The sequence below is a fragment of the Apis cerana genome, linkage group LG14 (genome assembly GCF_029169275.1).
Source record: "Apis cerana isolate GH-2021 linkage group LG14, AcerK_1.0, whole genome shotgun sequence".
In the NCBI taxonomy this organism is placed as follows: domain Eukaryota; kingdom Metazoa; phylum Arthropoda; class Insecta; order Hymenoptera; family Apidae; genus Apis; species Apis cerana.
The window spans coordinates 3477326-3491056 of record NC_083865.1 but is presented as its reverse complement, the minus strand read 5'-3'; the positions used below and the strand labels follow the sequence as shown (position 1 = coordinate 3491056).

Genomic DNA, 13731 nt, shown 5'->3' with positions numbered 1-13731 from the left:
CGACCTGTTTCCCTCGTGTATCATTGATCATTGATCATTTTGCTATTGAACTTTGCCAATATAGGTACGTTTTCCATCATTGTGACAATCCTTTTATTTATTAACGTTGTATTTATGAAAGGAAAGTAGTTTTACGTTAAAAAACAAAACAGTTGTTATTCTTTTTCATCGAATTTTTATCTTTCTTTTATTGCATTTTAAAATTGTTAGGTTAATTACAATTTTTTATTGAGAAAAAGATTTTTTATTTGAAAACAATTTATTTAACTTTACATATTCCGTAGTATTGTGTTTATATTTTACTTAATATTAAATTTATCAAACATTTTATTAACTGAAAAAAATTATATATATCACTTATATATATTTCATTCCATATTACCATGTGTACGTGATTGTTTTACTTATAATTTGTTGTATACTATAGTTGATCCATGACGAAACTGAAAAATAAAAAAATTTAAACGATCATTGATTCTGGAAATAATAATAAATTGCCGTGAATTTTGTTAGTTGTCGATGATAATGATTTAATAAAGTTGGGTTATTATTACAATAGTTTTTATTCTAATATCATATAAAATAATAATTTTCAATAATTCAATAGTTCAATTAAAATAGCAATTACATTTCATTAGTGAAATTTCTATTTAATGTCTCACTTTTTTCAGTTTATAACAATGATAATTAACATTATAATTTCATTTCGAACATTTTACATATATATATAAAACAAATGTTAGATTTAGTTATTATTATTAATTAGATTTCTCAATTCAAAAGTCAATTATTTCTTAATCAATACACATTCTTCTTTAACATCGTGGTATTTATTGTAAAAACTATATTAAATATTCAGATGTGTTTTAACTTTATTCTAAAGAAATTAATATCTTGTGCATATATACGCTCAGATATAAAAGATGATAAAAAAAAGGATATAATTTTGAAAATATGGATTCTTCCATTCCATATCATCGAATTATGCATCCTTTTTCCCCCCTTATAATATCTGTATTAGAAGAAAAGGTTAATCTGAGAGATCTAATTAATTAATTTTAATATTCAATATTTTGATTTTATATATCTAGGATTCACTCTTAACTGAGCAGTTGTGCAACAGTCTTTGGTCGTTAGGAAATGCTATTATACTTTATTGCGTCTCGTATGTTTAATGCAATTTATATAAATAGTATCACATAGCAATTTGACCGGTGTATTAATTAATTACAATGTGCTCTAGTGCGGTCTAGGAACTCGGACAGCAAATTGTGTTACAGTTAGTTGCAGAATATAATGCAATTTTAATTTTGATTATCGACGAGCACAAGATACACTAGACGCTGTAATTTAGTTTATCCCCTTAACGATGATCGAATAATGGCTACGCATACTTAATTATTAAATATACTTAATTGCTAATTCAACTGAAAATCGAAACTCGGTGAACTCAATTCGTGTCTCAATTAAAATTTCCGCCAATTTAAATTAGTCGGGCTTAAATTTAATTTAAATTAAGAAAGTCTATTACACAAATTTTTACAATTTTTAAATTCAACTTATACTCTATTTACGTATTAAAAATTATCTATTACGTATTTAAAATTCTTATAAATTTTGGCAAATTTTCACAATTTAAAAGTAACAGTGAGCTTAAATCGTGAACCTTAAATTTCCAAAGAAAATTCCAAAAAAATCTGCGATGTGAATCTTTACATACACGCGTGGAATGATTTAATTTGATCAAACATCGATAACATTTAAATTATAAATCGTGTGTGATTATTTCTAATAATAACAAATCTATTCTACTTCACTTCATTCGTGGTAAGATAAAAATACAGGATGTCAAAAAAATAAGAGTATCAAAATTTAACAATTTATAGTACTCGTTGGAAGTAATAAAAAAAAAATCGAATCGAATTGATTTCAAAACTTAAATATTTCTTTATCCTCCACGAGTACTAAAAGCTCTTAAAATCCCTTAATTTTCATTAAATACTTTGCGCATAACCTCGTAAAGTCAACATAAGTGCATCTACGATATTCACTGGGAGATCATCGACAACTCCTTATTTAACACACATGAATCGGAATGTGCCAAACTGGAAGGACGGAATCCTCCTTTCCCCTCGAATCATCGTTTCAAAATATTACAACAAACTCTTATCAACTTCGCATCATAACTGAACTATTCAATTACACCATAAAGAAAACATCACACAGGCATGTCATCAAAATATTCTGGATCATTTTTATTCCCTTCTCTCTCTGTTTCTTTATTCACTATCAGAAACGTAACCATTTTGCAAACTGTCCTTGTGCGCCTCCCCATTGCTCGAGGAAGATACCTTGCTGTATCTGTACGAATTTCTGTTTTTTAGATACCACTTGACACCCACGTACACGATTATCACGATGAACAAAAGGACGCTGGTCGAGAACAAAATGGTCATCCAGTAGAACCAGAGGGTGGAGTGCATGGTCCACGAGAGGTCGCGTGGGATGCACACAGACTCGTCGAGGCTCGATGAAAACTCGGCGTCCTCGTGGCAACTGGTGCACTCGGTATTCGAAGGTCCTGAACAAGTTAGGCAGGAGTAATGGCAGCTGGAGCACACTGCCTTTGACTCGTCAGAAACGCCGTAAGTTCCTCTAGGACACTTGTACACGCAGATTCCGTCGTGGTAGTACCAGTTCAGCTTACACTCTGAAAAATTACACACGTAATTTGGTTCCCTTCCCTTCCATTTTCCATTCCTTTTCATTTTCTGTTTGTGTGTGAATCGCAATCTTGGTGTGTACGTGCGTTCTGTTCCTTCTCTTTTGTGCGTGTTCTGTGGATGTGGTGGATTAGCCTCGAAGACATATGGATGACAATGATTGATTCGTTTATTTTTTCGAAAATATAGCTATTTTTTTTTTAATTCATATCGATATTTCAATCGGATCGATTTGAATATATTTTGCGTGTTATTGGAAATATGGAGTGTTCATGAATTGAAATCCTAGGCATTGAGATAATGGAAAAATTTTAGATGAAGCTTATTCTTGAGTTAAAATTTATTTATGTAGTTATATGAAACTATTCAAGAATTATGAAGTTTTATTTTATATTTCTTTGTAGCATCTTTTTTAAAACAAATATATATATTAGAAAAGTTGTAGAATTATTTCATTTAAAAAATAAGAGACGTGTGAAATTTTAAATTACAATCTGCAGTATTTTTTGAGTTGAAAATAATTTAAATTTTTAACTTAATCAAAAACGCCTCTATGCAAGTAACTACTCAATATCGAAAAAGGTTGCTTGTACGAGCATTTTTAACGAAATTAAATTACTTGATGATTTGAAAATTAAACTTCATCCGAAATGTATACACATTATCTTTTTTTATTTCTAGAATCGATCCTTCAAATATGTTTTACATTCTCCTTATTTTTCTACATTTTCGAATCGAATTTTGTAAATTAAAATTAAAAGAAAATTGAACTTTAATCAATTGAATGAATTGATCGAACGTTTCCTCGATTGAATAAACTTTTGCCAATTTGATATCCGTATCTAAACTCGCCATTAATAAATATTCGTAATGGGAGGAATCATTTGAAATTCAGTTATGTGAATTATTTTTCCCTTAACAAAAGTTTAAAATAAAATTTTACCGTGTAATATAAATCGTTTAATTTGTTAAATCACGAATGAAAGTAGGTTTCTTGGTCGGTAGGTTTAGTAAGTTTTCAGATAATCTCGCGAAGCAATTTGAATTTTCAAGTAATACTTATCAAGAGAGAGCGAGTTCTCGGATGAGAGATACGTTTGAAACCGTCTTGATGAAGCCAATTTTGATAATAATTTTGTTGGTAAATCTATGAGGAATAATCCGTGTGGAACAGGAGTTGCTGTTACATTTAATAGTGGAAACCAGATGCATATCTTATAGCATAATTTGTACGATATCACGCTTTTGACGTTCAATTAAACATGAATTTCTTTCATCAATACTGTCATCCATACGTTGCTCGTGGACATTTTTCACATTTGTTCTCGTCATGTTTATTGTTTCGTGTTGTTTCGAGACATTGTACGTTACATAGCTCACATAAACAAGAAATATATTTACGGATAATATAAATTTTCCTTTATAACAAAAATATATCTGCAATAAGCGATTCTATACTATAATGGTAATTTAATGTACATTTATTGCGTATTAGGCCTCGGTGAATTGTCATTATTATACTTTGAAAATTATGGAATAGATATTCGAAGAATATCCCGATTTTATATTCGCCCAGCCCTAATGCAAATTTATTTCGAAATTACATGTTATCTCTATTTGGGTTATCTTGTAAAAAACGAAGCAAAGAAGTTATAAATAATTAATTTTACTAAATGTTGTCTAATGAATATTTATAAAATAATTTAAGGGACAAGGTGCATGCTGAAGCATATATTTATTACGCGATTAATTAGCATTGAATGTACAATTTAAACAACAATTGATACGTACATAAATATTATTTCTTTTCTTTTTTTTTTTTTTGGATATTTAAATTCAAAAATTCAAAAACTTTATTTTTCAAAGATCGAATCGAAAGAAAGATTGGAAATTGTTATATTTTTAGAAAGAAAAATCATTGAAAATATTTAAACGTAAAATATATACACCGGTTTCAAAGATGTATCTAGATATATTTCCATAAAAAATGCAAATTTTCAATAATGAAAAATCTTCAAAGTCTTTCTCAAAGCTAAGCAGAAATTGATCTCATTGATTCAATTGATTGATAATTCAACAAGCAATAAAGCAACAGAGAAAATATAAATTGCTAAAAAAGAAAAAATTCAGTTCAAGCAATGTACAAATAGCAAGATAACAATGAAAAAGCAAAATTATTAATTGAAACTTTTAATAAAAAAACAGAAAGTTTGATGAATCGAAGTAAATTGAATCCAAGATATTTTTTGCAAAATTAGAGAGCTCAAGAAAACAATAAAAGTATCTTTTCTGTGTATTATGATACAAAGTATGGCCACAAATAGAGTGTTAAAAAAGGTACAAATTTTTTTAACTTCTTTCCAATTCATAAATTTAATTCTTTTTTTAAATTAATCATTTTCAAGTTAAAAATCTTGTAAATTACATATCATATTTGGTATTATCCTTTTCACAAATTTTATAAATCTAATAAAGATGAAATTTATGAGTAATATAGATAAACCCATAGAAATTATGGTGACTTTATCTTCCCAAATTAAAAATTTTATCATTTTTCCTTTGAGTTACTCGCTCATATATATATATATATATATATATATATATAAAACATAAAGATGGAAATAAAATCAACAGATTTTCCATCTTCAATGTTCATAAAATAAAATCTGCATATCATAAAATGATCGACATTATTATTGATACGCAGTTAAAAGATTTTGTTACTCAAACACTCTATTCGTGTTAACATATCATGACACAATATACTCGATCCATCAAAGCGCATATAGACAAACACATATACATAGACAAAGGATATAAACAGGAGAAATTATAGAAATGATAGAGAAGTAAGACTCACCGTGCTGGTGAAGCGATCAGGGATAGGTGTTTTTTATTTTTTATTTTTTATTTTTTTGATTGGTTGTACGTGTGTGGTTGTGGATGTGGATGTGGTTGGTGATGGTGGTTGGTGATGGTGGTGGTTGGCTGGTCTGAGAAAATCCGCACCGCAACTCGCCCACGGAGAGCCCCAAGTACCTAAATACGTTTTCAGAACCTGCTATGGAGTAGAGGGATAAAGCGACACGTGACACTTTAGGACAAGTAGTTCTTTCTTTTCTTTTTTTTTTTTTTCCTCACTTTTTTTCAATCTACGTCGAAGTGAATTGAATTTTTGTTTCCTGGATATGTGATCACGATGACTTTTTTCTCTTTTTTCTCGAGCTGCCTCAGCTCTCCTTTTCCTTTCTCTTTTTTTTTGTCGAGGGAAATTCGATCAATCGCGATTCCAAATTACTATTTGAAATTTTATTTTCGTAAACTACATGCGATCGTACAGTTTGGACTCAACTTCTCTCTATTTTTCAATATTCGATTGATACTATTGGATCGTAAGTGTTTAGGTTTCTTATTTCATATATATATATATATATATATATATATATATATATATATATATATATATATAATTAAATGTACGAAGAAACTTTGAATAATTTATCACGACGATCAATATTTTTGGAATATTTAAATCTCTTGTAAATTATTTTAATCCAAATCAAATTTAATCCAACGATATTTATAATTTAGAATGAAAGAATTTTTATTGGCAGACGGGATTCTCGTGAAATTTTTCACTCGATCAAAGAAAAGTTAGGGAAAACAAACGTGTAAAATATGAAAAAAGAAAAAATATAGAGCTGCAAAAAAGAAAAACAAGAAAGGGAACAGGCAATTGTTGAAAATCGAAAAAGCGATGCTAGATAAAATTTCAATGTAAAAATATCTTGAGTTCTAAGAAATAAGAATTATTCGGAAAATATCGTATTGGCATACAGAATGCACGTATTAATTTCGATCGACATGTAGTTTATCATAGTTGAAGCAATAGTTAGTTATTCGTGATCTCGTTGTTAGAAGGAACGTGAAAAGAGAAAATTAATTACAAGGTCGAATTAAAATTGCATCATTTCAACAATTTTCCTTCGTGTCAGTTACTTATAAACAGACTGCAGATTTTTATCATATCTTCATCAAATCTTTATGATCAAAAATAGAGTTTAAATACAATGCAATATATTGTGTGCATTCCATAGATTTTTGTATATTCAAATTATGCATAAATGCATAAATATCCACAGTTTATTTATAAACATATTTAATAAAAATTAGTATTAGTAGATAACATGCATAAATAAAATAAAAATAAATCTAAATATAAAATCTAAATCTTATATTTTAATATATTGCATGCAGAATAAGATATTGTGTAACAAAATCTGATAAAGCAATGTTTCTTAGCTTATGCATAATTTATTAAAATTATTTACTATTAATATGATTTACAAATAAATCAATCAGTATAGATTATTATTAGATGAAAATGTTATTATTAAATATTTTATTTAGATATATTTTTAAATATTTTTTCTCTTCTTAATATTACTTATTTAAAAGAAAAAATATTAAAAGAAATATATCATTAAACATACGTACAATCATTTCAGGTATAAAATAAAAATTTTCATCCGAAAAATTATGGTATGCTGTAAAAATTTGTAATTAAAAAATCCATCCCCCCTTTTCAAAAAATTGGGAAACATCTCGCTAAAGTAACGGAATATCCACTTCGTGCAAGAAAAATAACATGCAAAACCAAACACATCATAAATCTGTATAAAATAAACTTCTTGCAGAAGCGTTGAAGATTCAGTGATGTAATAAATTTAACAAAGCGCAGAGTACATGAACAAACTTTGCGATGTAATATATGTAATATCTGGAAAGAAATATTCTAGATACAATCTGACCTGATTATCTATGCAAGAATATACGAACTTTTTTAACAAATTTCACCCTGTAAAGTAGAGTAGAAAAAGTGCAAAACTTTGAATCATCAATTGATATTCATGGGTGTACATAATAATAATATGCGTAAAATTTTGTTAAACAAAGCTATTAGACGCTATTGTTTAACTAGCCGAACCGTTAAGTATTTTAATTATTCAAATGACGGTATTACAGGATCCTTCTTGAAGTTCACGTTAAATTTCACTGAATTATTCATGGAGTGCAAGAGGAAAACTTTCTGTATACGCGAAAGTTAAATTAAAATCTATTTCCGTGTTAACTTTTAACTGTTCCATCCCTTGTGTGGTGTGGCCTTTCACCATCTCCATGGCTACTCTCAAATCTTCCCAGATCCCCTCATTAGCATTCAGTTTTCGATGCGGTTTAGAGAGTTTATAGAGCGAATGTCTGAATCTATATCTAATAACGCAATAATCATGCGGACCTTTGGATAACGTGTTTATTAATAATTATCTTGAAACTTGATTAATGCTATTAATGGCTAATAATATTAATAATAAATTGGTATCCAATGGTACACATATTTGGATCTTCTTTTGGAACTACAATTGTAAGAAATATTTTATTTTTAGAATGTGAAAAACGTACGAATAATTCATTGGGAATTTTAAAAAAACTTTAGAATTTCTGGTTGTTTCGTGAAATACAAAATACTTTGCAAATAATAGATCTTGAAATAAACTGTGTTTTCTGTGGTATTTTTAAAATTCATCAGATTATCAAAACTGTGTTTGCTTTTTTTTAAGATCGAATATTTTTCCTGTCTATCTCGAATATTGGATTTTTTATAAAATCTTCTTAGAGTTATTTTTAATCCAAAATTAATAAAAAATTTGACGAAAAACATTTTTCTATCCAATTGTTATTAAGTGAAAATAAAATTATTCGTAAATAAAATAAAATTGTACAATTAATTTGAACAATTTTATCGAATATTTCGTACGTTTCTACATTTCATTTTTTCAGCATTAAGAATGAAATGTCCAGCAATAAAACGGATAAATTAAATAAAAATAATATTTCGAATCAATTAAAGGGAGAGAAGGAAAATTTAATATAAATGTTTAGATCAATCCATTATTACAATCCATTCTAGCGATGAACATTTCTCGTGAACAATTCATTGCACATCTACGCAATATACTTCTTAACCGAGCCAATTATCATGCGACGATTAAAATTACGGTCACATAACCACATAAAACTAAACATGCAAATCGACAATAGCTATAACTACGTCGTCCGCCACGAAAAATCGACGGAAGCATGCTATATTTTTTCACATACCTGTTTCCCTGATAAATATAAAAAGGTAGGGTTAGCGAATGCGTCTCGAGGCTAATCGAATTATTGATAAATCTTAATTTGTTTCTTATCCTTCTTCTTTTTTATATAAGAAAAAAAGAAAAAAAAAAGAAGAAATGCACTCGAGATGAACAACGCCTGATAATATCTTATTCAGGATATTCTCCTCTTTTAATTCATCCATGATATACAAATTTCAATGTCGCATATAATGGTTCATAATAGTTGCAATTACTTATACAATATATTATGTATATGTGTACATAAATGTACGTGGCAAGCCCTGAACACCGTTTTCATCGCCTATTCTCTTGCCTCTCGTCGATTCTTTTTCTCTTCTCGTTTTCATCGCAGCAAAGATTGGCGCGATATTTCGTATTTCCCGCGTTTCGATCTTTGAACAAGATGGACGGACGAGGAGGAAGAAAATGGCGCGAAGTTGTGGACAATGACATGCTAATCGCACCTTACATCTCGTTCTCTTGTCTCAAAACTCTATAACTTAGGATATGTCGCCTTTTCAAGCAAAGATACATTTTACATTACATACAAACATTTACAATAGATACATTAACAATATGGTGGACCGAGACCACCAATGGACAGTTCTGAATTTCCGATTACGCGGAAAATTTTCGTTTTCAAAGAGTCCTTTTTATATTTAAATGATCTTGGATGATTATGAGTTGAATCATTTTTGACTCGATAATGAAATTTCAATAGCATGTTTTATTTAGATTATACAATTGTCGAATCGAGAATGTTTACTCATCTTTTTTATTTAATTTTATTGCATTTTAAGAAAAAAATACGTATGAAGAATATTATACTAATAGTTGAAAATTTTTATCAATGCATTTTCTTTATTCGAACAAAATTTGTCTATGATTATTTCGAATTTAAAATGATTCTATTACAAAAAAGGATTGTAATAGTCTTCTCCTTTACTATTGTATCGAAGTCAAAAATAAAATATTTTAGATATATTTCATAGATTGTCGATCAACAATTTAAATATTTCTCATTTGATTTGTAATTCAATTCAAGACGAAAGAAAGACTATCTTATTTCAAGACTTAAGTACAAAATCATGATATTAAGTGTAGTATTACGAGAAGAATGTAAGGAAACACGCTTTGACGTGTTTCGTTGAATTTTTTGATCGTGATATGATGCAATAAGTAGAACGATTTAATTTGTCGTTTCACGAAGCGAAATGGGCCACGAAAGAATTTCATTTCTCGACTGTTAACCGAGAAATTATCATTATTATCACTGGAAATGATATTCAAACGAAGAAGAAAATTTAATCTTGGTAATGATGATAAAGATGTTCCACGGCCTTATTTCAAATACGAATGGAAATTATGATACGCGTTTATCATCTTACTACGATCACGTATTTAAATATACAGTGCGTGCACCTTCTTTCGTGTTGATATTAACCTTGCTCGTAACACGTGAAAAATATATTTTATATTATTGTCATACGAAAACCGCACACGACGATTTAGCATTAAATTTATACCTAATCACATTGCAAAATACTAAAGATCGATATACTATCAAGCTATTAAGTACTCGACGATGATCACGATGTTAATCCATTTTTTACATTCCTAACTACGCTCTCATTAATCATCTGATTCTTTTCGGCGACTTTCTTCTTTCTATCTGTCGAAGACGATCGTTTTGCGAGGAATATAGAAATTTTATTAATCCATTATGGATTTCATTCATAGGTGATGAAACAATTGACGCGAAAATTGAAAAATTATTATATACAAATATAAAAATAAGATTACTTACATATTGTTTTTTCAGTATGATTTTTTGAAAATTTATTTTTGTATAGAATTACTATTTCATAGCGTATATCTTTTAATTTTCTTCTTTTCTTAATTTTTCTTTCTTTTTATACTTTTGATTATTATTGTCTATTTTTTGATTGCGCGATTCAAAACGATTTAATTCTCTCAAATCTAGTCGATAGAAGATAAAGTATCAAGTATACGATGCAGAAATATAATTAAAAAAAAATATTGCAATAAAATTGATCCCTAATGGGTTAATAGAAAATTTCCATACAATTACGGTAAATAAATCTTCGTTTTAGAAAATCGAATTGAAAATCAAAGTATTCAGCGTCGAAATATCGGAAATTCGTCTGTCCATCCGTGTCGTCCGAAGTATTGTACATCTTGGAAGATACTTTTTTTCACACCTGAACGAATCGAAACACATTCAAAATCCTATAATATTATCCACGTTTATACCATTCGTTTCCCTCTTACACGACTACCACCAACACCCCTCCACGCTGATTAGAATAATTGACTCTTATTGTAAGAACCCAATATACACGTATAGTCGGGATGTACTTTCGTTTTTTTTTTTTCTTATTTTTTTTTTTTTTAGGATTCGAACTCGACGAGTCCACTTAATTTTACGCTTAACTCGTTTATTCTTATTTTACTCGCTATCTTCCTTATTTTTCTTTTTTTAAAAAAAGCAAGTTTCTTTTTTCTTTTCAAGCGTGAAAGAATTTTTTAATTAAATAGATTTTTTTCGATGGGCGAATATCAAGCATTTTTTTCAAAGGGTTCAATTTCTTTCACTCAATGTTCTTTCAGATTCGAATGTAACGTCTTTAACTTGTGACACTCTCGAAACCGAAAGTTCAACGTTTCATAAAATTCGTGGAAATTTTATGGAACATCGCGTAGCTGATAAACAGAAATATTGGCTAGAATTTGGAAAATTTAATCCGACGATGAAAACATTTCTTCATTTCGGTTTCGATCGTGATCATGTTTACAAACTTTCGTCGATGTTCTCTCGTAGAATTCGTGGTCGATGTCGAAGGAACGATAGTCGATAAATTCCGCCGTTTCAATGATCATCTCTCGTGTATGCTTGATTCGTATCGGTATTTCGTCCGTTATTGCACGTATGTACACAATTATTATACATTAAATTATATATGCGTATTAATTCTCCGTGAAAGAAAATTTTTCCAACGAAACATCATAATCGGTAATTTCGACGAAATTAATCAAGGAGATACAACTATATCAAATATACAATATTATGCATGAAAGATAAATTAAAGATATACAATTGGATTATAGAGAATCGAGCTCATATACGTACAAAAGCATAAAAGAACATTACAAGTGAAGGTTTGAATTAAAATAGAAATACTTGGTAAAATTTTCGATCAATCAAAGTTTAAAAATCACGAAAAAGATTTCATTTTAATAGTTTAACACGTTTTGTACAATAATGCCCACCCAGTACACACGTTTTATTTTCTGACACGTCGAATTGGTGCTTTTCAATCGTAATCACAGAAAATACACAGTGCACATTCAATATTTTATTGACCACGCGTTAAAAAATCATGATGCGTAGATTCGGCCTTTTGAACTTTTGCCGTGCTTATTAAATTTTTGAAATGTGTCCTTGGAACGAGAGTGTGAAAAATTGGACAAACGAAATAACTTGCACATCGATCCTTTGTCCCTTATTTGTATTTTTCTATGGTCTGAAATTAAATTTGTAAAAGTTTGTCGAAAGAGGGCATTACTGTATCAATTTTTCAAACTAACTCGGTGCACTTTTATGATTTGATTACGTATCGGCTCGCTTAAACGAGTTATTGCATTATGCTGCGTTGCAAATACGTGTACGACTAATAAATTAAAAGCTAAATATACATCGTTCGGAACTGCGTAACCTTCTGTCGTAAAACAATCAGTAAACGATATCCACGAAGAACAGATCACCGTTCCTAATTTGTCCTAAGTACACGCGAATGAAAGCTCAACGAATATATAACGATCTTTTTGCAAAAAGCGTCAATTGTTAATATACATATACATGTATACATATATAGATTTATTTATATATAATATGGAAGCGTATTTTGTTGCGTATTTTTCCGCGATTTTTCACAGCTTCATCGCGTATTAATTTTTCCCTTTTTCTTTTCTTTTCCTTTTCCTTTTTTTTTCTTTAAACGAATGGCGAATTTTTCAAAACGCGTCAAAGTCCAAGGAGAGAATGTCGAGGAACTGTTTGTGCGTGTATGGTAACTATTTGAAGACCACAGGAGAAAATTATGACGAGTATATTAATATTAATCTTTTGATTTTAAGTCAATTTTTGTTAATTCTTTTGATTTTGGTATTTCTTTAATATGATGAAATTAAAAAGGAGAAATATATTTCTGGTAGATTCAGAAATATAATAAGTTCTTTAAAATTTTTGTGATGATTAATATTTTTGAAAATTTTAAAAGGATATCAATTATGATTCAAAACGAAGTGAACGTTTAAAGAAAAATCTTTATTAAATAATCTTAAATTTTTTGTCTTTCTATAAATTAAAAATCAATAATCATTATTATTCTTTTAGGAAGATGAAAGTAAATGATAAATTATTTTAAAAAAAGAAAAACTATAGAATTAATCTTATGATCTCATCATAATTTCTCTTCCTGATCTTTGTTCGAAATCGATGAATTTTCGTAAGTACGTGATTTGATTGATTCACAGAGCGCGTTTAAGCACGTTAATCGTTAATTTATTCGGTTAAATCATTCCCTAAAAATTGTCTAACTATGAAACATAAAACTAAAAAAGAGTAACAATTATATCTTAGCTTCAGTTATCATTGTCTTCTTTCGGTTTGTCAAATTATTTTAATTGGCGAGGAATTTGCGATTTTGAAGACACCGATAAATCTGAACTTATAATTCAAGAGAAATAGAATCTCGTTTATTCGAATGTGTAAAAGAACACAATAGTTTCAGAATAATTGTACATAT

General features: G+C 28.8%; 2 protein-coding genes across 6 annotated transcripts in view; one reads left to right on the top strand and one right to left on the bottom strand.

The window, feature by feature from the left end:
- Nucleotides 1-504: 504 nt before the first annotated feature.
- LOC108004424 (furin-like protease 1) overlaps nt 505-13731 on the bottom strand; it is a 260763-nt gene continuing 247536 nt past the window's right edge. For both annotated transcript variants that reach the window (XM_028664077.2, XM_017067315.3), the window contains one exon: nt 505-2710. In XM_028664077.2, the coding sequence (XP_028519878.2) occupies nt 2280-2710 (431 nt within the window). In that variant the 3' untranslated portion in view covers nt 505-2279. The remainder of the gene's footprint in view (nt 2711-13731) is intronic.
- Nucleotides 2504-13731, top strand: part of LOC133665613 (dynein axonemal intermediate chain 2-like) — a 58727-nt gene continuing 47499 nt past the window's right edge. For 2 of the 4 annotated variants that reach the window (XM_062085249.1, XM_062085245.1), the window contains exon 1: nt 2504-2645. The gene's annotated coding sequence lies outside the window, so the exon portion shown is untranslated. The remainder of the gene's footprint in view (nt 2646-13731) is intronic. The other 2 variants (XM_062085248.1, XM_062085246.1) reach the window with 1 other exon arrangement.